The sequence below is a fragment of the Vipera berus genome, assembly GCF_964194415.1.
Source record: "Vipera berus genome assembly, chromosome: 2".
Taxonomy (NCBI): domain Eukaryota; kingdom Metazoa; phylum Chordata; class Lepidosauria; order Squamata; family Viperidae; genus Vipera; species Vipera berus.
The window spans coordinates 201,306,538-201,334,190 of record NC_138203.1 but is presented as its reverse complement, the minus strand read 5'-3'; the positions used below and the strand labels follow the sequence as shown (position 1 = coordinate 201,334,190).

Here is a 27,653-nt window from a genome sequence, read left to right as displayed (position 1 = left end):
GAGCAACACAAAATTGACTTCCTTTCTGCCCTGAATTATATTACTAAAATGAAGAAAGCATGCAAGAAACCTGCTTGGATTTTTGTGGGAAAAGATGATGAGCTTTACTTGGCGCCACTATTCAGCAAATTAAGTTTGACTCAGAGTTTTTAAATTCTACCTGTTTGTCTATCAATTCATGCTTTAATTAATTTATCCACTAATTAAATAAAAAAGTATTCCTACTTCTTAGCTTGATATTCACTATATAGAGATGCAGTACTGTACTGAGAAAGCATATTTCATTGGGTTATTGTGAAATACAGAGAACATATATGAAGTGTTTTAGAATGAAATGTGTTCTGCTTCAGAAGACAGTCCTTCAAAGAAACATTCAAGTGTGATATTGGGAGATTTCAATTATCCTGACATCTACTGCAAATCTACAAAGATTAGAAGGCCAGATAAGCTCTCCCCGCTTTTCTTGCTGGATTTATTTCTCAGAAGGTGGAAGAAAGAACATGAACAATTCAGGTTTGCTATCCTGGATTGAACCCTTATCAACGGGGATGGATTGGCTGAAGAAGTGAAAGAGATAATTATTTGAAGAGAAAATGAGTTATCATGATGTCCAGGGTTTTTTTCCTCATAGAACGCTCAGAGCAGAGTTCCGGCACCTTTTTTTGATGGAACCTTGTAGGGTAGGCAAGGTGGGTTGTATGACATGTGCGAGTTCCGGCACCTTTTTCTTTTACAAAAAAAGCACTGATGATGTCCAAAAGAGAAGGTCTGAAGTGATCAGTATACTTGAGTTCAGAAGAATGGATATTGATTACTCCAAGGGAAGAGAGATCAGGACAATAGCCTAAAAACTTGAGAGAAAAGTGTCAAGGAAGGAGAGAAAATTCCACAAAATGAGATAGTGAAAACCTGATTATATTCTTATCACAATGCAAAATGGGAGAAATTTAGGCCAGGATGAATATGCACAGAGCTGTCTAAAATACTGCAGAGAAAAAGGAACAGCAGTTATAGGAAACAAAAGATAGACTTATTACTAAAGAAAAAAAAATCAAGGTTGGCTTCAGAAACTTTAGGAATTGTGTCAGGAAGATAAAGCTCAGAATACGCTGAGGCTTGGGAGAGAAACCAGCCCCCCCAAATCTTTGGCTATGTCTGAAACAAAGCCAAGCCAAAGAGAAGTGAATTGACTAGAAGGAAAAATGGAGAGCTGGTAAGTGAACCTTCCAACTGCTATTTTTTCAGCCTTAGTTGATCATCATTATATCTCTTGCGCAAGAAGGGATCTGCAGCTTAGGACAGAAAAGAAGAGGATCACATCAGATTCTCCACTGATACAAGGTGTTCTCTGGATGGACAGGCACTACCTGTTTGTGTTTTGGGGATTTTTCTGTACTTACTACAAAAGTAGAAGAGTAGATGGAGGCCATGGCTACTGGGGCCTTTGCCCAGCTGTGACAGGAGCACCAATTGTGACGCTTACTGGTGCCAGAGAACCTGACAATTGTAATTCATATCCTCATCCCTGTGCAGACTTCTATATTACATTTTTGTAAGGCTGACCTTAAAGATGATATGTAAAGTGCGATTGGCACAGAATGCAGTGACCTGTTTATTTGATGGCCCCTGATGTTGGGGGCATATAACACTGATTTTGTGAGCCCTGCACTGATTGCCAAAGATTTTAAGGTATAATTTGAGACAAAGAGTCACTTTGGGCTTGTGTAACTATGGTAGCTATGCTCCTAACCTTCAGTAAGAGTAGCTAGCAGAAGAGCTTTGCATTCTCAGAGTAAGCTTGTTTGTTTTTATTTTAAGAAACAGTCTTTTAGGAGCACTCACAGAAAATTTCGAAATCCCTGGATGAATTTCTCAATATGTCAAGTTATAAGTTGCTTTGCTTTTTATTCCCTAAAGAGCCAAGCTAGATTTGAATCATCTCACTCACCACTTCCTGACAGATTTGGATATTTGCTCTTTGTGGAGCATCTAGTAACTTATGAATTGGTAACTATAGTTTTCCCTCTTGTCTTTATGAAAAGCAGGTGAGCATTTCCAAGAGGTTAGATAAGCTAAGAGTATTTTCAATGTGTGGAGAAAAGAATGAAACATCTTGGGAGACCAACTCAATATCTGCAAAATCTGCATTGTTAAAAACAATGCCCAAACAATACCCAAAAGGTCTTTAATATAGTCATTTTCAGTTTCATACCCACTTTTCCACAGTCCCTGTGTTTGGCAGCCTGCTTAACCATATTCAATATTCAGGTTTGTTCTAATTTTAAAGCTTGGGGGGGGGGAATGAACAGGTAATTTCTAATTATTTCAGTGAAAGTGAAAAAAGACTGTTCCAAACAAACATACTGAGCAATACTATGGGTGGGACATTTTTACATCTCACAAGGCATGTTGTTTCAGGAATGTTGCAATGAAATTGAATGTAAATGTCTAGGAAAGCCAAAACCCTTACAGGATTATACTATCTCTGAATGCAGGTAGAGAATAGGTTCTCTGAAAGATGTGCCTATTGGTAAAATGAAGCCAAAGTAGGGGCAGAATGAAAAGAAAAAATAAATAAGACAGTATTGTTCTATGAAATTCTATGCTAGTGCTAGGCTTTTGTTATACACTGAAGACAAATTCCTTGTGTGTCCAATCACACTTGGCCAATAAAGAATATTCTATTCTATTCTATTCAATTCTATTCTATTCTATTCTATTCTATTCTATTCTATTCTATTCTATTCTATTCTATTCTATTCTATTCTATTCTATTCTATTCTATTCTATTCTATTCTATTCTATTCTATTCTATTCAACGTAATATTGCATTGCAGGTATGGATTACATCTAGAGTATATGAGATAAGATGCACATGGAAGATCCAAAGGACAATGTATTAACTCTAATAAGACAATCAGGTTATGATAAAGATACGATGCAAAAGAAAGAAAGAAAGGGATCACTTTTCTCATATGCTTTTCTTCAGCTGGGTTGGAAAATACCTTCTCTGACAGGATCTGAGCTATTGTTTCCTTCTATGTGAAAAGATAATCCAACAGGAAGAGCGATTTACTATATAATCCTTTGTGAGCATGCCAAGTTAGAACAAATCTGTGCAGACTGTGCCATGTATCCTCTGTCTTTGTATTAGTTCTGTGAGTAAATATGGAAGTAATTCAGTGTTAAGACTGAGAGAGAAGTAAGTACCAAAACTAAACTGCAAGTGAAACTGCCTTGGCCTGTGAATCTGAGTTTTGGATAAATTATGAATTATAAATGAAAAAGGATTTCCATTCATATTCTTGCTCTCACCATCATTTCACCTCAAACAAAGACTTTTATAGACAAATTGAGAGTCATGCATTTATCCTTGGGTGCATCTATAGCTTTCTTGTCTATGTATAAAAATGCATCCCTTAGTTCATTTAACAACAACAAAATATCATTCATGGAGTTTAAAAAAGCAGTCCTAAAAGTATATGCAAAAAAACCATATACAGTATAATTTCATTATTCCTCATATTTATCAGTCAGTTATTCAACTTTTCCTTTGTCTTGTGACAGCAAAGCTGGTTACAAGAAACAGAGAAATCAAACATCTCAGTTGTTAATTTCATATTGCTAAGCTTGTAAGCCACCCTGAGTCTTCGGAGAAGGGCGGGATATAAATGGAATTAAAATAAAAAAAATTAAAAAAATATTTCAATTTTGATATTTTTGTTCCATGGTCTCATTTAGTTTGGTATTTTCATTAGTGCAGAAATACCATGATTATATGCCTTAATTTATAGATTAATGCCATCGCTCAGTAACCAATACCACACAATGAAACTGTTATTAAAATCAGAAAATTAATTTTTAGTGAAATTTTAAAGACTTATTCCTTGATAGTAATTAGTTAACCAGAGGAAGATGTCACAACACAAGGAATAGAGTTGTGGTCTAATTCAGCAGCCCCCAACCTTTTGGGCACCAGGGACTGGTTCCATGGAGAGAGGCTTTTCCACAGACAGGAGGGGGATCCATGCATCCCTTGGATGGGGCTTTGCTTGTTTGTGCAGCCCACTTTCTGGCATGCAGTGGCCTGGTGCCAGTCCATGGGTCGGGGGTTGGGGACCCCTAGCCTAATTCTCATATATTACAACAACAGGTAAAGCTATGGTGCAACCAAAATTACCAAAATTACAATTTACAGCTTAAATCTAGTCATTCAGAGAAGCATTTCTCATTCTCTAAATGAGAAGTAAGGGACTCATGACTAAGATCTTGGAAGTTTTCATTATTTCGATGATAATGATGATTATGATACACTCAAAGATCATTAGATCATTTTCTGATCTAAACAGTTCATCCCAAATGTACCTGGTTTCTTTTTCCAATATACCCTATACCAGACATGTCAAACTTGCAACGTCACGTGACGTCGTGAAATGTATTGGGACGGTTTTATCATTGTTGGCAATGGGGGTGGGCACGGCTTCCGGATGATGTGTCCGGCCTCTGGGCTAGCAGTTTGACACCCTTGCCCTATACCAGGGGTCGGCAACCTCGGCTCTTTTATGACTCGTGGACTTCAACTCCCAGAATTCCTGAGCTCAGGAATTCTGGGAGTTGAAGTCCACGAGTCATAAAAGAGCCGAGGTTGCCGACCCCTGCCCTATACAGTACAAGCTAGAGTGAAGATATTCTTGGATTTCAGTCAGGAAATGGAAAGTAGTGAAAAGTTAGAATATTTTTACAAAAACATCACTCTTTTTTTGTGTAAGCTTTTTATTATTTTTTCTCTACATACATGATTATGTATTAGCGTTTTTTGAACCCAGACCACACGCTGGTTGAAAAATTAACATATGTATGTAGACAAAAACATCACTCTTTCCTGATCTACAAATTGGGTTTCCAATCAATGGAAATTTAGGTAGTTACAACAGTCCATTTAGTGACCGCTCAAAGTTAAATGGTACTGAAAAAAGTGACTTATAACCATTTTTTACAGTTATGACCTTTGCAACATTGCCATGATCAAGTGATCAAAATTCAGACGCTTGGCAACTGACTCATAGTTATGACAGCTGCAGTGTCCCGGAGTCACATGTTCACCTCTTTTGACCCTCTGACAAGCAACGTCAATGGGGAAGCCAGATGCATTTAACAACCGTCTTACTAACTTAACAACTGCAGCGATTCACTTAACAACTGTTGCGAGAAAGGTTGTGAAATGGGGCAAAACTCATTTAACAACTGTCTCGCTTAGCAACACAAATGTTGGGCTCAATTGTGGTGATAAGTCAAGGACTACCTGTATATGTTAGAAAGTTCCCAACAACAAATATTCTGTATTTATCTTTAGGGTTTTTGTCAATGCAACAAATGTGGGTTGAGCTATTTCTGAGGCACAGGGAGTCATATGCAGTCAGATAAACTCTTGAGAATGACTTATGATCAGCCAAGATAAGTTAGCTGTGAATTTCTGTTAACTGGCTGTTATAATAGACGACTTAAAACTAGAACATAGTGACATTTTTTTCTATTAAAAATGGAATTTGAAGCAATTGGGCATTTAATTTCCTAAACTGTATTATCACAGATACTCCCAGTGATCCTGTCATCTGCTTCTCCATTCTTAAGTATTAAAACACAACGCTTATTTGGTTACGTTACTTTGTTTTATATCTCTCAGAAGTTTAGTATCAGATCAGAGGAACTTTGAAAGGAAAAGAATTGGCCTCGAAAACCCTCCAAGATTGCTTACATATTCCATTTCTCTACCCAGAGTGAATACATTTGTTGGTACAGAGCATGCAGTTCAACCGCCAAGACACATGAAGGTTGTATGTAAAAATGGGCAGAATCCACTATGAAGCACAGCGTTGGGAAGTGGAAGTCTGCAGAACACATTCCAAACTTCATGACTATGGCTAAATGCTTCACAGCACACACTCTTTAACGCACATCTTTTTTCCAAGAGTAGCATCATCACAGGAGAGGTGAAGAATTCGTTACCTTGTTTCTGGTTGATGTCGGCTGGCAGGTGTGGTGAGTGGGAGCCATGGCTGAAATGTTCATTGGTATATGGGATGAGTGGAGTGAGTGGATGGACCCCATGAGATGGCTGTACTACGGGAACCTTGTTAGACTGAAAAACAGAAGTCAGAAGAGAGAGGATATAAAAATACTAACCTTTGCACCCTGTAAATAGGGGATGTGAGGGAAAAGAACCCAAGTCAGAAGTATCCTAAAATTTCTCTCTTCACCCCTAAATTACCTATCATCAGTTACAATACAACAAGAAGCTTTGGAGATGAATATGCAAACACTAACACTTCAACAGAGGTATGATAGGGAACAATTAATCCAGTCTGACTCTTGTCTGTATTAGTGAGATAGCTGAAATGAAAATGAATTAGAACAGGTTTGCCAAACGTAAGATTTACTTTAGTAATTATCATGCTTAGTAATTAACGGCCTAAACAGAGCTCTTATTGTGTAAACTGCTTTTGCCAGCATCCCTCATGATGATTTTTTTTTTGCCACACAGTCTTCTCATGTGAAGTGTTTACCTCCATCAGCCTGCCAAAATTAGCAAGTCAATTTATTTGGTATACATTTTTTTTTACATCAGTTTATTTGCTAGACATTTACCTATACCAGGGATAGGCAACCTTGGCTCTTTTATGACTCATGGACTTCAACTCCCAGAATTCCTGAGCCAACATAGGTTGCCTACCCCTGACCTATACCAATGGGAATCAAGAAGCTTTCCTGCTTTATTGGGTACCGAGCACCTCATCAAATCTTTAAACTTTTAGAAGTTTTGCACAGGTTAGGATGGCTTTAAAGGAACTTTTCAAACTAATACCTTTTAGAGTTGGAGAATGGGAGTTCCTCTACATCATGGGACTTCAGACTTGGCCCTTTTATGACTTGTGGACTTCAACTCCCAGAATTCTGGCTGAGGAACTCTGGGAGTTGAAGTCCACAAGTCATAAAAGGGCCAAGTCTGAAGACCCCTGCTCTACATGTTGCCGAATTAAAGTCTTCAGCATCTCCCAACATTAACATTCTGGGAATTATTGTTCGGCAGTGCTACTTCAGCAATGTCTACAGAACTATTGCTTTAAAAGATTGTGACTATGGGAATAAAACCATTATGTGGAAGTCATGCTCCTCTATAGTGTACAGTGCTAATACCAAGGGAATACCCGGGATACTGCATGCTGTATACTTTATATATACTATATACTGTATATGTACTCACAAAATTTCTATACCTTGAAGTAGATCAGAGCAGGCCTGGAAAAAAGCAGTTTTCAAGGTACTGCTGAAAAGTACCATGAATAATTGTGAATCTGCATGCTTGCAGAAACACATTCTTTGTGCTGGATAACATTGTGTTATCCAACAGTGTTTTGCCATCCAAATTAGTGTATGACGAATAGCACAGAGGATCTGAGCTAGATGCGTTGAGTTCTGCTGAGAGATTTTTTAACTGTGGAATAAGCGTTCTCTCATGTGAAGTTGCTCTACTACAGTGAACTGTCTTTTAAAGCACTGATAATGCAACACAGTGATCTTGTGTACTGCACAAGATCTGCAGCTTATTTAGGCTTTAAAGAAATGCATTAAAACAGTTAGTTCTTCCTTGTCATGTTAAAGGGGGAAAAGGAAATATCTGCCCACATTTACCAGGCTATTGTGTTGCAGTTATTTTTTCAGTTGAAAAGAAAGAATTGGGCGAAAAGTTTAGGTTGAAAATTATCAACATTTTCCAGTTGCAGCAAATTCAGAGGAACTTGTTTTCAGATGAAAAATAGTAGTTGTGTTATTAGAGAAAGCATACAAGAATCTTCCTGTCTGCCTCAAGCATTCTTACCATTTCATACTTGCCCAGTTTCGCCCATGGTTGCCTTTATAATGACACTGACAGTACCAACGCTGGAAAAATTGAGGTTTGTCATTCCGAAAAGCCCGCAGAAAAGTATGTGTAGGGAACAATAGGACTATCAAATACAGGATGTTCACTGATTATTGAAAACGGAGTCTTGTAAATTGCCATATTCCTTATATGAGTCCAACAGAGAAAACTACTACCAAACAAGAGTAAACAAGCAAACCACCACATCTATGTTTGATACTGTCACAACTGGCATTTTATACATATACATTGAATGTGTTCAAGGCAATTAATATACTGGAGAAATAATGAACTCAGCTTGTACAAGCAAGGGGAAAAAAATAGACATGATGCAAAGTTCCAATTCTCAAATTAAGTTGGTTGGAGCCCAGAGGACAAGTATATGTTTTGATCACTCAGGGTATATCACTATTGCATAATCAACAAGTAAGACCATCTGAACAAGGGGCCACGAATCAAAACATGGAGAGAATGAGGCACATTAAAATATATAGCTATTAGTTAGTTCCATATACGCAGGAACTAAGTGATTTGCAGATCTAGATGTGCAGCAGATAATTAAAACAAGTCAACCAAGCCACATTCTATTATGTTAAAAAAATGTAAGTGCTGTATATAGGAAACATAAATCTCTGTTACAAATGGAGAATACTGAAAGATAAATTGCCCAGTTATTAACTTTAACTCATTATTGATTTATCCCTGATGTCCATAATATATGAAAATATGAAAACCATAGCAGAAATTGTCAAAGCAAATTAAAAAGAATATGAACATCTCTGCATATACCTAGAAATGGAATGGGACAATTTGCTGCAGCCAACTCACCACGGACAATTTGCCACGACCAATTCACTGAGGCTAACTCATCATTGTCAACCAATTCACTGCAGGACAATTCAGCCTGGCCAACTCATCAAGGGACAACTCGCTGCGGGACAATTCAACAATTCAATTGAATAATTTAAAATAATTTTAAAAATTGTTTAATTTTTTGTCATTCATATTTCATTTTGTCCCTCCTTGGTATCCTTTCTTTAATGATTCTATTTCACTATTTCCTCGATATTACTGTAACTCTTGTCCCTTGGCGAGTTGTCCCACAGTGAGTTGTCCATGGGGAGTTGGCTGCAGCAAGTTTTTTGTGGTGAGTTGGCTGTAGCAAGTTGGTATGGAACAGACTTATACACACTTTCACACTTGCACTGCAGGGAAGATTAAGAACTCACCCCACTGCAAATGAGGATGATCTATTATCAATTGCTTGTCATCTTGGTGTCAACACTGACACCAAGACATATTACTATTTTGTTGATGAGTATGATGTCAATGATACTATTGCAGATTCATTGTACATGTTGTAAATAGTACAATGTATTATGGTAAATTCAATTACCGTAAATCTTATGGAAGTATGAACTGAAACATTACATAGCATCCTTCATATTTTCATCGGACATTATATTTTCCTGAGATTTTCATGGGAAAAAATGAATAAAATAAAATATAAAGAATATAAAATACAAGATAAAATTGAAACAGAATAAAGAAAGTAAATCTTTTCTAATACCATAACTCTGAGACCTCATTTGGGGCAGTGGTTAAAGGCACTGAGTTAGAACCAGGAGACTGGATTTGAAACTCAAAGACAGTGCACTGAGCAAGCAAGACTGAGTAAGTAGTATTGAAACCCACCACTGAAAGTTAGCTTAGAGTACCCATGCAATTGATACATTTGGATTTAGCTCTCTCTTTTCTGAGGTGCAGCAGAATAGATAGAAAGGCTGCAGGGACACAGCTAAGGTGAGATTTTTATTTTCCACCTTGATGAAAGTTCATGAAGAGCACAAGTGAACCATAGGGACACGGAAGCTGAAGCCAATAAGAGAATGGCCAAGGTTCTGATGCGAGTGGAATCCTACCAGTTTCTATGCAGATTAAAGCATTTTAAATGTAGCATGATAAGCGGAAAAATATTTGCAGAGACCTAGACTGGGCAATGTCCAGTTCACACCAGTTCAGTAGAAGCAGTAGCTAACTTTTTGTTGCCCAGGCCCAGGATGGACTTCCGGAAGTGGCATCCACACAGAGAACCGGTTGTTCACATATTTGAATCCCACCATTAGTTTAAGGACTTGGAATTATTGTAGGCAGATTTCCATGCATCACACACGTTTCAGATTTAATTTAGTTTTAAAAGCTTGGTGGGAACAGGTATCTGTCCTTTAGAAAAACAAACAAACAAACAAAAAAGCACCAGTCCTAGGATTGCCATAATGTTAATGCTAGTTTTGGCACAACTGGGTTTAATTTATTTCTGCTCGACTCCAAAGATTTAAAAAACAAAGCTAAGATATTTAAAAACTAGAACTTGTTTAATTTTAGTTTTTCCAGTTTGCAGTTGAATTTAATGATCTTTGTAGCAATTAGCTCCCCCTCATATTAATATAAGGGACGTGGTGGCTCAGTGGGTTAGGTCACTGAGCTTGTCGATCAGAAGGTCGGCAGTTTGGCGGGTCGAATCCCAAGTGCCGTGTAACAGAGTGAGCGCCTGTTACTCGTCCCAGCTTCTGCCAACCTAGCAGCTCGAAAGCATGTAAAAATGCAAGTAGAAAAATAGGGACCACTACGGTGGGAAGGTAACAGCGTTCCGTGCGCCTTTGGCGTCTAGTCATGCCGGCCACATGACCACGGAGACGTCCTCGGACAAGTGCTGTCTGTTCAGCTTTGAAACGGAGATGAGCACCGGCCCCTAGAGTTGGAAATGACTAGCACGCATGTGCGGGGGAACCTTTACCTTTACCTTTACCATATTAATATAGATATATAACATTTTGATCCTAGATCTTGATCATAAGGTTTTTCTCCCTGCAAAATTCCACTGGCCCATAGACCTCTACTGAGGACCACTTGTGCAAGCAAAATGATTAATGTTTTTGTAGATCCAAGGAACTGTATGATTCGGTTTCAGCCTCAAACCGCAAGACTTTACAGGGTTTTTAAAAATTTAATATGAGAAACAGGCTCCTATCTTTGTTTTCTTTACTAATTAAATTTCCATATTAAGTGTACAAACTTACTGACTGTGGCCCTAATATAGCATCGTGGAAACCTCTGCTGCTGCCAACTTTACAATGCCTAGAGGTCTGAGGTCTTACCTTCCATCAAATTAACAATGGAAGGCAGTCTTATTTTCATTCAGAGGCAAGAAGCGAACTAGAGAAGCCAGCTAAAGAAGCCAACTAAATTCAGTGAGATTTAAACAGTGAACTATATAGTGCTGCAGCCTGGAGAATGAATCATGAAGCACAGAAAGACAGGCATAACTTTATTAAGACAAGGGATTTCCTACTTCATTTTAAATCTGCTTGTATCATAAAATACCCTTTGTTAGTCATATGATTACAGCCTAACTGGTTGGGTTGGCAATATATAAGCCATGATTTGTAATGTATTGTATCCCTTTAAATGTCTAATGATTGGCCAATGCTGTGTTCTTTCAACAGCCATAAGAGGGAGCTAGAGACATAGCTTCTCTCTCTCTGTGTTAGTTACTCTGTTACATTGCTTGCTGATTATTGTTGATTGTGGTTTTGCTACTGTTTGCTAAACCAGAAGAACTGTGTTTTTGACTTTTGGACTGGTAAGACGACTTTGTATTGGATAACTCTTGAACTGTTGATATCTTCTCTGTACCCGTGTATGACCTGGACTGTTTATTCTTGACTTGTGCTACTCCTAAAAGTAAAGTTTTTTTCCTTTTTACACGCCTCAGTGTATCAGTGTGGTTGCTGTGTAAAACCTGACTACTCTCAGTACCACTTCTTCTGTGCATTCTCCTTGTTGGCTCAGGAGATATTCTGCACAAACTCTGTCACCCTTGATCAGAGCTGCCTTGTGAAATTTAATTAGTAGGATTTAAATTCCACTTCCTATAAATTAATATACAAATTTGGAGTGGCTAAATAGGTTTTATCTGACTATTCTTGCATTTGATAAATTAAGCATTTGCTCTTCTCCTTAGAGACAGTTGTCATATTGGATACTTTGAGATACACCTTTCCTGAATGTGGGAAAGTGTACACTCCCTAAGCAACAAGTATAACTCAAACATTATTTCATTATTTCCAAACCTAGGGTGTTCCAGATGTAATGGACTCTATCTTGTTCAACTGCGATATGAACTGTACCATATGTCAAAGAATATTTGGCATCTTAAAGACAAACACATTTATTATGATCTAAGGGTAATACATTTATCAGTAAGGGGCTGGAAAGGCTCTCTTCTAACACATATATCCTTCTGGAAATTGTTGCAATATATTCTGCTGTGCTAATTTGGGTAAAAATTTCTTATTTCATTACTTACACAAACTTGTCTATTTAGACCTTGTGAACATTTGTTTTCAATATGTTTATTTATTTAAATATAATACATCAAGACATACAGGTTCTATTTCTTAATTTATTCATATTAGAGAAGGTCTCAACAGTCTAACATTCCTAACTATTTATTTAGATCACATTTCCCAAACTTGGCAACTTTAAGATGTGTGGACTTCAACTCCCAGAATTCCCAGCTGGAGTTTTTTTTTTTTAAAAAATCCCATTTGTATCCTGCCCTTCTCCAAAGACTCAGGGCGGCTTACAATCTAAAGCACAAATCAATGTGCTTAGCAGTAGCCTTCATTCTATGTATATGCCTGCTTATTAGGGCTTTCGCCCCCCCCAAGCAGCATTATTACAAAGTCAGCTTATTGCCCCCAACAATCTGGGTCCTCATTTTACCTACCTCGGAAGGATGGAAGGCTGAGTCAACCTTGAGCCTGGTGGGACTCGAACCTGCACTAATTGCAGGCAGCTGGTGTTACTTAAGGAGGCATTAGCCCACTGCTCCACCAAGGCTGTAAGTTGAAGTCCACACGTTTTAAAGTTGCCAAGTTTGAGAAACAGTAATTTAGTTAAAACGTGAATGATTAGTGATAAAAATTGTTATAAGATATACAAAATATTGAAGATGGTATTTAAGGACAGATGGGAGAAAACATTTCAGTTTTAACATTTGAGAACAATAGAAAGCAATTTAACAGAAAAGCATGAAACCAGTTCACATATAGTTTTGTTAAATTGATCGTTTACAAAATGTTTGTGCCTACAGTATTTACACCATCTAAGTTACAAATGAAGTATGACTTGAAACAAGTGGAATATAAATTCTCATTTGAACCATCACCCAGTCTCTTCTATGGACTCAGAATGATAATACCAAAGAGTGTAAAAAATTAAATTAAAGGGGGATTTGTTGCCCTCAATTCCATTTAGGCTCTAAGTTAAAAAAAAAAGGTAAAGTCATGGCTTTGCCCTCCTGGACATCCTAGTATTCACAGTGAATGTCCACCAACTAGCAGATAGTTGCTGTTGGACCAATCCTGGGGCTTCTTTTGTTCAAACAAGAGAACAGCAGAATAATTTTCAATTTTGAAACTAATCTCAGCTATGTATCAAAGTTTCATAAAAGACAAAGATTTATTTGGAAAGAAATTAACAGCAATATAAGTTTTGAGAAACTATTTTAAGTAATTTTATTGTAAAGTCATGCTACTGAAAATTATCCCACTGTTTTGAAAGCCTGTGTGTATTCAGTTCATACAAACATGATCACTATTTTTTAAATTTAACAGGTAGGCACAAAAATAAAAAATATCCACCTTCTTTCTTCTTACCATCCTTGCTTCAAAGTGTTAATTGAATTTTCTCCTTTGCTTGGCAGATTCAGCTGCTCCTCAGATTACAAGGATTCTGATCCAAGGACAGTTTTCCTGTGGGTTTCTCTGAGATTTAGAAGTGGCGCTAAGTGCTTTCCAACAGCTTATAGGAGTTTAGCAGCTAACTTAACTACTTGGCACGTTCCCAAAGATCTTGTGGACACACACCTGCAATCTCATTTCTGTTATTTACCGGGCACACATTTTAAAGAGATAAGCAGGTACTGCCACAGTCAATCAAAAGTACATTTCATGCTAACCACACCATTCAAATAACTTTAACAGACATGGGGCATCTGCCTTCTGTGGTGAACCTCCCCCCCTTAGCAGGGTCTGCAAAGAGAGAAGAAAAGCTTTCTTGTGCTGGGAAAGACATCTGCAGTCTTGAGAAAGACGACAGAATTGTCATTTGTATTCAGTTTCTCAGAAAATTCAGTTTTTTCTTAAAGATAAATGCAATTAATATGCTGGGGAGGGAAGCATAAGTACAGTGGGGAAAAATGATTTCATCTGAGAAAGTTTAATTAGAGAGGAACTATTATTGGTGGCCCATTTTCTTCCCTATATATTTAGATCAGCAATTATGTGTAAGGAATAAAATGTCTTTATCAGACAGAACGTTATTAATACCAGTATTCTAATTGTGGGAATACTCTCCTTGCAAGTATAAGTTGATACCTACTTTTTTCAGACTCAGCATAACCCTTAAGAAATTAATCAAGGTTTTGGCTGATGTCTAAACCATGTTTAACTTCTCAGAATAAGTATAACTATCATACATGCAGTAGCAGACAAGGATAAAGCCATTAAGAAATATACCAGACTTTCTATTCTTACAAAGAATTAAAACAAAAAACACCAAAACACTAGAGCACTATTTCTTGCTTGGAATATTACTGTTGTCATCCTATGCACTGAGAATTGGTCATCATTTTTGTTAAATTTAGACACATAATTTTTTATGCTTGCTGTGATAACTTTAGCTAAAATTATTATTACTATATCTTACGATGCTAAGACTTCAAACGCTCAACAACATTGAAAAATCAAGTAAGCAATAGTTAAAATAAACACTAGTGTGCAATTAATCAAGTCAGCTATGTTAAAAGATAAAAATATTAATTGGTAACATAACAAACGCAGAGATTTCTTGATAGATAGAACTTGCTTAATATTCCAAAGGCAACAAAAGATTTTTGTTTGTGGCTTAATTTTTTTGTCGGGCTACAATTTTATATATACTAATGTTGTCAATAGAATACTTTTCATTTCTTCCCAGAATGTTTTTATTCATGTAAAGAAATCAGGAAGCTTCTCTATAAACTGATTCTCTGAGGATCAACTGCTGTTATACTGTAATTTGATTCTGCATCAATTCAATTGCATTTGTATTGTCTATATACCCATTCATACTAAAACTGGACAATTTCCCCTGCATTAATCAGAAGCCACCTTGAGTCCTGGATCCAACACTGGGCACCATAGTTAAGAAAGGATTCAGATACATTGCAACAGGTTCCAAGAAGGGAGCAACTAGGATGATCGAAGCCCTGAAAATGAAGTCCTAAGAGGAGACATAGAAAGAATGGAATCTATTTCAAGGGGGAAAAAAACCAGAGGGAAATGCATTACCCAACTTCAAATATCTGGAGATTTTCATACAGAAAGATGCAGAACAAATGGTCCTTATAAGAGGAAGGCAGATTCTGGCTGAATGTTAAGAAAAGAAAAAACCTCCTAACAATAACAGCAGTTTGGTAGTGGAATTAATTACTTTATCTCAGGACATGGTAGGTTGTATTTTGCTGAAGTGATTCAAACAGATGCTGGGTAATCATCTCTTAATCTGATGAGTATCTTATCACAAATATAAACTGCAGCTTCGCACACCTACATTGCTGTGATTTCCAGTTGCATTCAAAATTGAGGTCTGTATTTGTGAAGAACAGTTGACCTCTTGGTTTGCCACATGTGAACTGAAACCTGGTTAAGAACCATTCTGGTTGGCAAAATGCAAACTAATTTTGTGATCTGGGGACGATCCAAATACTACATATTTGCTGTCGGTTGATGATGGATTTGATCTTAATTAATTTCCATATGAATTGGGTAATGTGTGGAATCAGAAGAAAGATTTACATTATAAAATCATTCACTTGCACTTTCCAGAAATTCTGCTTTAGCTGTCAGCTCAAGTTACAAAACATATATTATAGTAAACATTCTGAGAGAAATCAAGTTTAGGGATACCTACTTTAAAATCTTTCAAAATATACAAGGAATGAAATGAACATTTATTTTGTGCTAATTAAAAATAAAATGTAGGGATTACTACGAAAATATAATATAACAGACTTGTGGGCATACACATGTAAAAATATGAAGAGATTTATGTAGCTGGTTAAGACCAGAGAATGTGGAATTAATTATCTGTTTCTTTTAAATTCTCATGAAGAGATGTGCAGCTGATAGTGTATTTGATGTGGTGGCCCATGTCTTCCTGGAACATATGCTTCCAAACATTTCTGTAAATACTTCACATTTTACAGGGTTCACTGCAGCAATCACCATGCAACAGATGTACCAACTATCCTAGCTTTTTCATTTGAAGACATTCTTCCTGGGCCACAAATTATTATTTACCATTTAGTATATAGCCTGAGATGAATTAGTTTATCTCTGCTTTGATTTTTTTTCATTTGCAGTTATGTTTTATACTCCCATGAGACACACTGTAAGCAAAATTTGGTAGTCAGTAGTCCATAAATAGACATATATTTTAGATTTTCAAAAGTAGAAAACTCTTGATTACAAATGCCACTTATGCTGGATGCCGACTTCATGAAACTTTGACCTGAATTTACCAGGAAAAGAACAAGGCATTATTTGGCAATTGCACAGCTAAGATAGTTTTGGACTCTTTTAATTTGTATTGGGGATATTCATCCTTAGTAAAGATTGAATAGGGTATAGAAACCAAAGAAAAGGTAATTTATATATTCCTAGTCATCTCTTCCACATATGATTTGAGTGTTTAAGGGAAAAGCTATGGAGAACTTACTGGATAGTTTATTTGCTTTGCCAACTCATCTTTAAAAACAATTTATGGAAGGGGAAAAATATCATCAGCAGAAAACTCTTCCTTAATTAATAGTTTAATGTAAAGATTAGTAGCCACTGTGAAACTGTAGAACTCAGAGGACAAGCCCAGTTACAATAAAAAAGACTGATATTATTCGATAAATTGGTATAAGATTTTCTTCAAAAAAAGATGGCTGAATTGTCAAATGAGTAAAACAGACACTGCACAGTTCATTATGGTCAAGCCATCAATCCCTGACAATATAGGTTAACTCCGGAGAGTTGGCTGTAATTGCAACCCTATAGAAAGTAATTAAGGAGAAGGTAGTTGCAACCCTTTCCCAATGTCCATTTTTTGTGTTTGGTATGAAGGAACATTCCTAAATGGAAGAGCATTCATTCTTATGAATCCACCACCGAAAGGTATATTTGTGGGACAGCAGAACCCTTGCACTATTTCTACTTATAGTACTTTCTAAATGCAAAACTGGCCATTGTGCAGTTTTATCTCTCTACCTGATTTGCCCTGAGGGCTCACCCATCTAGACTTGAAAAGCAAACCTAGTTACAAGTTTTTTTCCCCCTCCCAGAACTGAGTGTAAATGGTAAGTGCCTTTCTCTTCTGCACTATTGCAGGGGACAGAACTAAATGAATTGGCTCAAAGCTCAAAAGAAGAGGATAGAAGATAGCTTCATCTGCATAAGCAATGCTGGTGTTAGAAAAGATATCTTTTAATATTGTTTTTTAACTAATTTCATTGCTCTGTTTTTTAAAAAAATCCATTGAAGTCTTCAACTTGCCCCAAGCAGTCATCTTTGGTCACTACTGAAGCTGCGATGGAAACAACCCAACAGGTTTTGATATGACAAATATTGCACTATTATCACCCAAACATTGTACACAACTTTGCTGTGGCTGCTGAGTAAATTCGCCTTGTGGTTCTTAGCACTCAGGCAAGTAAGCCCTGGCTGTGGTGAATTCAATGAGTCATTTCTCCCTCAAAACTTTCCTAGTTTGCTATTACAGAACAGGAGTCAAGAGTCATATCAAGTTTCTGGTACAAGGAGTGAAAGTATTTATGTATCTTTGACACGTTTTAAATATTATGGCTATGAGGAGTATTATGTATAATACAGCATCAAGAAAGAAAAAAGAGAGAGAGAGAGAGAGAGAGAGAGAGAGAAAGAAAGAGAAAGAAAGAAAGAAAGAAAGAAAGAAAGAAAGAAAGAAAGAAAGAAAGAAAGAAAGAAAGAAAGAAAGAAAGACAGTTGGAAGGGACCTTCGAGGTCTTGTAATCCAACCACCTGTTCAAGCAGGAGACCCTGTATCATATCAGACAAATGATTGTCTAATCTTTTCTTTAAAAACTCCAGTACTGGAGCACCCACAACTTCTAAAGGAAAAGCTGTTCCACTGATTAATTGTTCTCACTGTTGGGAAATTTCTCCTTATTTCCAGATTTGTTTTCTCCTTGATTAATTTATATCCATTGGTTCTTGTTCTACCTTGATGCTTTGGAGAATAGGTTGATCCCCTCTTCTTTGTGGCAACCCCTGAGATATTGGAACACTGCTATCATGTCACCCCTAGTCCTTCCTTTCATTAAACGAGACATACCCAATTCCTGCAACCATTCTTCACATGTTTTAGCTTCTATTCTCCTAATCATCTTTGTTGCTCTTCTCTGCACTTTTTCTGGAGTCTCAACATCTTTATTATATCATGGTGACCAAAACGGGATGCAGTATTCCAAGTGTGGCCTTACCAAGGCATTATAAAGTGGTACTAACACTTCAAGTGATCTTGATTCTATCCCTCTGTTAATACAGCTGAAGCACTCTGCTGTCTCATATTTAAGTTGTCCACTAGGACTTCAAGATCCATTTCACAGTTACTACTGTTGAGCCAGGTATCATCTATTTTATAACTCTGCATTTGGCTTTTCTTGCCTAAATGTAGAACCTTACTTTTCTAGCATTGAATTTCATTTGTTAGATAGAGCCCAGTGTTCAAGTCTATCAAGATCCTTCTGTATCTTGAACCTGTCTTCTGGAGGGTTGGCTAATTCTGCCAGCTTTGTGTCATCTGCAAATTTGATGAGTTCCCATTTTGTCCCCTCATCTAAATTGTTTATGAAGACATTGAAGAGTACTGGACTAAGACCAAGCCTTGAGGTACCCCACTGAATGCTTCCCTCCATGCAATTCCATTAAATGAAATTCTTTTGCCTGCTCTCAAAGGTGTACACATACATAACACACAATTAAGGACTACTTGTTGATGCAGTTACAAATCCAACTGGTAGTGATGCTGTTTCACCCACATTTTTCTATCTTATCAAGTAGTAGGTTTTGGGTCTACTTTATCAAATGCCTTACTGAAGTCCAAATAAATTATGTCCACAGCAGTTTGCTTTATACTAATTTTGTCAGGAAATAACATAGAGGAACAGCCACATACCTACTTACAAGCCCCTGGCAACCTAAGAAAACAAAAATGTTAAATTGTTAGATGTAGGATATTTACATAGCAAGTACTTTTTAACAAAAAAGTGGCAAAAGTCTGAGAATTACCTAAGCATTGCACCTGATCATTATTGGCTAAATCAATTCACTGAAATGTTCATAATCAGAGATTTTTATGCTACAAGTGTGCAATGACTTAGATCAGAGGTCCCCAACCTTTTGGGCACTAGGGACCGGTTACATGGAGAGAGGTTTTTCCATGGACTGGAGGGGTGTGGTTTTGTGTACTGCCTGCATCCCACGGATGGGGCTTGTTTGTGTGGACCGCTTGGTGGTATGCCGTGGCCCGGTACTGGTCCATGGACCAGGGGTTGGGGACCCCTGACTTAGATCATGCTTCACATTAATGAAGCTAGTTTGGTTTCGGATTAATATATTTTGTGAATCCAGCAACTGCTGTTTGTAAACCTGAGTTAAGGGAATGCTGGTGAATATAGTCACTGTGGCAGATTCAGCAAACCATGACTTATTGTGAAGTGTGAAACATTAAGCAATCTAAACCTAATAGTTGTAATAGGTATATTCCAGAAAGCACCTGGTCAACATAGCCTAATGTAAACAGCACAGAAAAAAGAATGATAATAAAAACTCATAGCTTCCGTATCAGTTTTCCAAATTTGGTTTCATGCACTGCTCAAAAGATACGTCAACAACCTCCTCAATAACTCTTCAGCTTGCTGTCAGGATGTGATCAACACAGAGTCATTTCAGAATTCAGCAGATTGTTTTTGTGTTTTCTTACTTTTGCTGCAATCAGTTTGCTTCAACCCACTGGCATTACAGAAAGGAAATGAGGGAAAGTTATTGCAACCTACGCTTGGGGTTTTACTACTGCTGGCTCCTTCCCACACTGTCCTCTGCAGTGAGATCTGTGCTTAGGAAAAAGAACTTTGATGCAATTTGGGTCTGACCACATTAGAGTGGCTGACATAACTTTCCTCTGACATGGTATGTGATTGGAGTGATAAAACATCTTCTGTGCAATGAACAGTGCTTACAACTGCTATATCGCCTGAGCTTCTAAGCTGCTGGCTCAGCAAATATAGGCTGACTTGGAATGAATGAATGCTGAATCTCACCATTTGTCACACTGGGTCCACTGAGAGTTCAGTTTATGAGACAGTAGTTTTACCAGCACACAGAGCCGTTGCACCCCTTAGAAGGATAAAGTGCAATGGGAACCACACTGTTTGCCTGATACATTATGGTAAAAGTGTATAGGGACTATCTGCAGTTGGCAAACAAAACTGTATTTTGACAGAAGTTGCATAACTACTTAGGAAGTCACTAATGCATCCAATCAACCACTAATCAATCATTGCAGGGTGGCCTTAGGTCTCCAGGGTCTTGGAACAGAGTTTCTTCCAGTCTATATCCGAGCTTGTACTTGATAAATTTTGAATGTGTTCTACAAGTAAGCTCTAGGCTTTTCCATACATTTCCATCAGAAGTGAGAATTGTAGTCCTGAAATGCCAGTAGGAATTGGAGGACAGTATTGCAGATACAAAAATTATGAGCGGGGAAAATATAGGTGCCACTTCCATCCTGCAAATATTTCAGTGCTGTTTGGTTCAAATATTTACCTGTTAGAAGAATTTATTCTCCCTCCCAAGACCAGAGTTCCCTGCTCTCCCCTTTTCCTTTGCTGGTAAGTGAAGGAAGAGATCCTAGCTAAGAAGCAGACAGATGTGAGCGATCAAACTGTAGGAGACTCATTAGAGTCTAGAGAAATCCTTGTGACATGTATTTCAGATCTGGATCTGGATTGTTGTCTAAATCTTTTGGTAAAAATATTCAGTTCTCTATCCCAATTCCCATATTTTTAGGAAATATAAGATGCTCAATCTATACTTACAGATAGGGCTTGGTTTGTAGAGTCACCCCCACCTTGTCAGTCATTCTTGGGACTTGCCTTTTTGAAATGTGATACTCAGCATTGGAGATTGCACCCTAAACCGGTTCTGAGCAGCACAAACAATGGCTACAGCCTACAGAAAAGACTCTGAACATTTGAAGGATTGTCAACTGAAGAGGCAGTAGATTTATTCTCTGCTGCTGGGAGGGGGCGGGATGAGGGTCAATAGGTTAACATTACAAGGAAGCAGATTTCAGCTAGGCTAGAAATCAGGAGGAATTTCTTGAATGTAACAGCTGTCAGCCTGTGGAACAGACAGCCGTATCATATGGTGAATTCTCATTTGTTAGAGGTCTTCAAACTGAGGCTGGATAATCATCTGTCCACAATGTTCTCAGAGGTTGGACTAGATGACTTCTAATGAACCTTCCAACTCTGTGCGTTATGTTTAATAGAATTTTAAATGAAAACCTTAAAATGTATTTAGCATAAATCTAAAAAAAACCCCAGTAGAATCCCCCAATTCTTTCTCCCTATACTAAGAAAAAGAAAATCCCACCCTATTTGTGATATAATAATAATAATAATAATAATAATAATAATAATAATAATAATAATAATAATAATAATAATAATAATAATAATAATAATAATAATAATAATTTTATTTATATACCGCCCTTCTCCCGAAGGACTCAGGGCGGTGAACAGGGCAGATATATAAAAAATACAAAAATACAAAAGTTAAAAGAAAATTAAACATATGCCCGACTGCTAAGCTTGTAAGCCGCCCTGAGTCTTCGGAGAAGGGCGGGATATAAATGGAATTAAAATAAATAAATAAAAATAAAAACAGTAAATACAGATATTAAAAATGACCATAAAAACCCAACCCATCCCCCATCAGGCCAGGCCGGCTTGTTCAAATAAGAGTGTCTTCAGATTGCGACGGAAGGAGCGAAGGTCGGGCGCCATCTGGAGCTCAACCGGCAACCGATTCCATAGCTCCGGGGCGCCCACAGAGAAGCACCTCCCCCTGGGGGCCACCAATCGACATTCTCTGATCGGTGGCACCCTATTGCATCCTTTCATCCCTCCCCTTCAGAGATGACAGAAAGATGGGTCACCTCTAGGGAACCGGCCCCCTCTACCTCTTCCTCCTCTCTTTGACTTTCACCCCTGGTGCCTGCTTAAAGATGACAATGCAACAATTCCAGGCATCCTTAGAACCACTCCACATTCCAAAAAGTAATCTGAACAATTGTTTTTGTGGCAGAACTGCCTGATTTGCAAACCGCAGCCTTGTTATTCAAATGGCATCAGAACTGCTAGCAACACAGATATTGTACATAGATTTGCAATAAGTTTCAATTTCTGAGGGTGGATTTTTTAAAAACTTTCTCAGCTGCATACTAAATGGGCCAGAGTGCTGATACTTTTTTTTTTTTGCTTGGCAAGCATTTCTCTTCTGAGAGGAAGATGTAGGTGGCTCAGCGGGAAAAGAAGAAAAGTGGAAAAATGAGGTCAAATGGTTTGACTACTTGTGCTGCCCCAATAGTCAAATAATCCCCAAACACTTTTGACCTGTCTTGTTTCATATGATTTTACATTTACAGTACATTTACGAGAAAAACAACCTCACACCTATCGGTGTCTTAATCATAAAGGAAGCCCCATTACTCCTTTTTTCAAAGTCGCTTACATACCCACCTCCGTTCCTTAGAAGTTAATCTGAAATGAAATTAATGAAACAGAGCTATTTAGAGTTCAATTGTTTACTTCTTAACTTTTCCACAAGTTGAAGACTAAACCAGGGGTGTCAAACTCGCAATGTCACGTGACGTGTCACGATGTATCGCCACTTTTTTGCCATTGCCTGCAGTGGGGTGGGTGAAGTTTTGCTATGATGCATCCAGCCTGTGGGCCGGTAGTTTGACACCCCAGGCCTAAACTGACAAGGCAAATAATATTCTATATAATCAGGCTGCTGTTTGTTTAAAAAACTCAGAATTCCCATTTGTCATAGAGAGAAGTTAGACAAATTATTACAATTGCTTTGGTTTATATCCTGCTTTTTCTCCATGAGGCATTTTACATTTTTTCCCCTGTTAATTTTATTGTACAACAATCCTGTGAGGTAGATCAAGTTGAGAGAGTAACTGAATTGAATTTATCTGGCTGAATTTCCATGGACGACTTGAAACTGAATTGTACACAGATTCCTTCTTGTTATAAATAGAAGCATGACCCTGAAAGTAAGGAAGGGAAATAAGACCTATGCAATGTGATTCATGGGGCTTTCAATTCTTTTGACATTTGACAGGGTTGCTTCAGGGCTGATTATTTGAACTTTCAAGTTTACACTTGTGCATTCTTCTCAATGTCAAATCCCTCTTTAACACAGTGGCCAATTGAGAAGGCAGATTGGGATCAATAAGGTCTCCTGTAAATCCAAGAAGCAGTATAATATCTTTTCATGAATGAAAGAGTAATATGGTTACAAAAAATGCAAATGCAATTTTAAGTCCATCAAATATAAAAATAGTTTCCAAATTTTGGAAAACAGTTATTTTTTATCACAGACTAGTTCAGCACCTTAGCCACTAATACACCAACAGTATGGAGAAAAAAGAAGTCCTATAAAGGAAATTTAACACTGAGGAGATATGACAGATTCTTTACAAGCAAAGATCTAAAATATAAGTTGTGGAATAATGGATTCAAGATGAAGGAGCAGATTCTCGCTGAATGTTAGGAGGAAAATGATGTTGTATGCTATCCAAAGTCACTTGATAGCAACATGGGTGGCATATAAATTTAATAAATAAAATAAATACGGAGAAACCCCTTTCTAGGAGTAACAGCAAGCCATCGTATTCCTTGAACCACTCTATGGAAGCAAAAGTGGACTTTGAAGAAGCAGGATAAAAAGAGTATTGGTATTAGAGAAGACTCCCAAATAGGCTGTAAACAGCCAAAAAACAACAAATGGATCATCAAACAATCAACTCAAGGCACAAATTATCCTACTTTGGACATATGATCCAAGTCTTAGCTGTCTGGGAAAGACTCTAATACTGGGAAAGGCGGAAAGAAAAAAGAAGGGATCAACTAGCAACTAAGTGGATGGACTCAGCTATAGCAGCTCTTCCAATGCATTGTTGGAAGAGCTGAAGAACCAGGTTAGGGACAGATCACCATGGAGAAAATCTACATGTGTTGTCATTAACAGTCAACAGAGACCTGATGATATGCAACCTTCATAATCAGGAGTAAGAGCAATTCAATTAATTAGCTAAAGTAGTGAACTCTCCTCGACAGAATGCATTCAAAATCAAGACTAACAACCATTTCCTTGACTGCTTCAGTCTGAATTACTGCACTGAAGAAGTGGTCAAATTCTAGGGGCCTAAATGGCTCATTCCATCTGATGATTCTTTGATTTTGGCTCATTCTAGAATAATAATTTTAAAATACTGATCTCAGCACAGTTGACAAATAAATATTAAATCCAATTCTACTCAGAATTTACAAGTGTTAATCTGTAGAATGTGAATGTTAATTCTAAATTTGTTTTGTCTGCCACTCAGACTGGACATGATTTTGTTCCATACAGTATTTTTTGTTCCATACACATTTAACCTTGTGAACTCTAAAACTTCCTCCTTCTGTTATGTATTCAAGATGGACAGTGATTAATATTTATATGTTACTTATATGTAAGGGTGTAGATCTATACATATGTTGTATATAGCATGTTTAAATGTGTGTTATGTATGTTTACACTTTGAGAGCAAGCAACTAAATTTCATTTTTACTGTGCTCACAGTAAAAAATAGCAATAAAGTTCTGTCTTTCTTTAATCATTTCAACTGACTTTCTATAAAGCTCATGAGTGATTATGGGTAAATTTTAGTGTATTAATTATGAAAAAAAATAATTATGAGAATCGCTTTTCTTCAGTGCTTCAGTTACAGCACTGACTGATACTTTTCTTCAGTTGAAGTCACTTCAGATTCCATTTATTTGCTGTATACATGATGAAGTGATTGAAGATATTAATAGGGAAACATCAGAAGCATTCACAGAATTGAATCAAGCTGGCTCTTTCATATCGGATAGCGATTTCTACTTGTGCATTTCATAGTTTGACATGTGACAAATTTTGCACTGCAATCAATGAGTAAGTTGATATTATTTATTAACCATTTGCTCTTCCTCTTACATTCGTCTGAATTACAGACGAAGCCAGATTGAAATGTCAACATAATTGCAACACTATAAAGGACCTTAAAAGGCTCCACTGGGCAGGCTGAGAGACATGAACATGCCTTCTTTTAATTCCAATAGATGCCCATCCACATTTGCTTACATAAGATGTAAACTTAGCCTTACTACTCCCATTCATGCCGAAGTCTTTCATATTTTGATGTGGTTACATGCTCCAGAATGTAAACTAGCAGCGTACAGAAAACAAGCAATTATCAAAACTGGGCCAGTCTCAACACAATGATTCCTTTGTACAAATCTCATTTGAAATATGCTAAAAAGCCTAGTTAAAGATTGCTCCCATTCAGCTCCATAGTTTTCTATTGAAGTACTCATCACCCTTGAGCCTTGGGGCAGCAGTCTCACTGGCCATCAGGTATAAGCGATGATGAAAGGAGAGTGCTGTTCTCTTGAGGAGTTGCATGGATAATACATTTCCTGAGAGCCAAATCAAAAGGAATTTTGGATGGAGTCATCGTATGAATATTAGAAGACGAAACAGTACTGATAAGAAATTGTGGTGGTTATTGTATGTCATCGCAACTAAAAGACTGGATTGTATATTCTGCCCAAATGTATGCGTGAATGTGTGTGTTGGGAGGTCATCATTTTCTACCTCTGTCTTCGTCAAGGCTGGTACAGACTCTCTTCCACACAGTTGAGCTGAGCCTACAAGAAAGTCTGATTTTTCTGTCTTGGTTTCTGTCCTTCTGAATCTTCTTTTCTGAGCCTTGCAAAGTTGTGTGTGTGTGTGTGTGTGTGTGTGTGCACATTTATGTGTTTATGGATTCTAGGTCAGAGGTCCCCAACCTTTTGGGCACCAGGGACCGGTTACGTGGAGACAAGTTTTGTGTGCTACCTGCATCCTACAGATGGGGCTTTGCTTGTTTGTGCAGACTGTTAACTGCTATGCTGTGGCCTGGTACTGGTCCACGGACCGGCGGTTGGGGATCCCTGTTCTAGATGCTAGCCATGCATTCTCTAAGTAAGAGCCTTGGTGGAGCAGAGGGCTGATGCCTCCTTAAGTAACACCAGCTGCCTGCAATTAGTGCAGGTTCGCATCCCACCAGGCTCAAGGTTGACTCAGCCTTCCATCCTTCCGAGGTAGGTAAAATGAGGACCCAGATTGTTGGGGGCAATAAGCTGACTTTGTAATAATGCCGCTTGGGGTGTGTGTGAAAGCCCTAACAAGCAGGCATATACATAGAATGAAGGCTACTGCTAAGCTTGTAAGCCGCCCTGAGTCTTCGGAGAAGGGCGGGATATAAATGGAATTAAAATAATAAAAAAATAATAATAAAATAAGTCCTTTCTCTTTTCCCGTATCCTTTCTTCCTTATATTAGTGTTTAAATGCAGCTATTGTATCTCTTTTATTGAGTTACGATTATAGATAAATATGTTTTATGTGCATAAAAATCTAATCTTTAATATATTTCTTTGGTAATATAAAGCACATATATTAAACGTAAATTTTCTTCAATTTTAGAAAAAGTGGACTGCTAGAAGCGGTCCAGGATTAACATTTATTCACATCTCCAAATATTCTTAAAACATTGCATGAAAGAAATTTCCCACACACAATATCCATCCTAGAACATGGATATTGATGTTTACTCTGCGAAACGTAAAAGAACACTAATTTTTTTTTATTCCTAGAATTCTTCCTATAAGGGAAGGGTCTGGTTGTTTTTTTTCCTGATCACTGAGTGTTGATTCATTGGTTGCAACAGAAATTGTCACCTGAGCATTATATTGTGGACTGCACTAGAGTGACTGGCCCGAAGACACCCAGTCAACTTTGATGCCTAAGGCATGACTTAGACTACATTGGCTCTCATTACACAAACAAACAAACAAACAAACAAGCAAGCAAGCAAACAAACAAACACTAATAATAATAATAATAATAATAATAATAATAATAATAATAATAATTATTATTATTATTATTATTATTATTATTATTATTTTGCAAGGACGTCAGAGCGAGGAAGAAGAAAAAGGGACATTCGAAGAATATTGGAAAGACAGTAAAGAAGAAGCACTGAACCTAGTATAGCATGAAGGCTTACTAAATACCAAAGAGTCCAAACTGGCCTACAACAAAGACCAAAGAAAGAATAGAAAAGACACATGGCAAGGCAAAGTATTACCTGGCCAGTACATAAAAACCTAGCAGGCAAAGCAGATAGCATAAATGTCCAGCAATGATTAAGAGCAGGAAAATTGAAGAAAG

The 27,653-nt window shown here is 37.4% G+C and overlaps 1 protein-coding gene across 1 annotated transcript in view; it reads right to left on the bottom strand.

The window, feature by feature from the left end:
• Nucleotides 1–27,653, bottom strand: part of TCF7 (transcription factor 7) — a gene marked incomplete at its 5' end in the record, with an annotated part of 145,594 nt that overhangs the window by 45,255 nt on the left and 72,686 nt on the right. Inside the window, one exon of the mRNA XM_081319033.1 lies at nucleotides 6,007–6,139. Coding sequence (XP_081175159.1) covers nucleotides 6,007–6,139 — 133 coding nt within the window. The remainder of the gene's footprint in view (nucleotides 1–6,006; nucleotides 6,140–27,653) is intronic.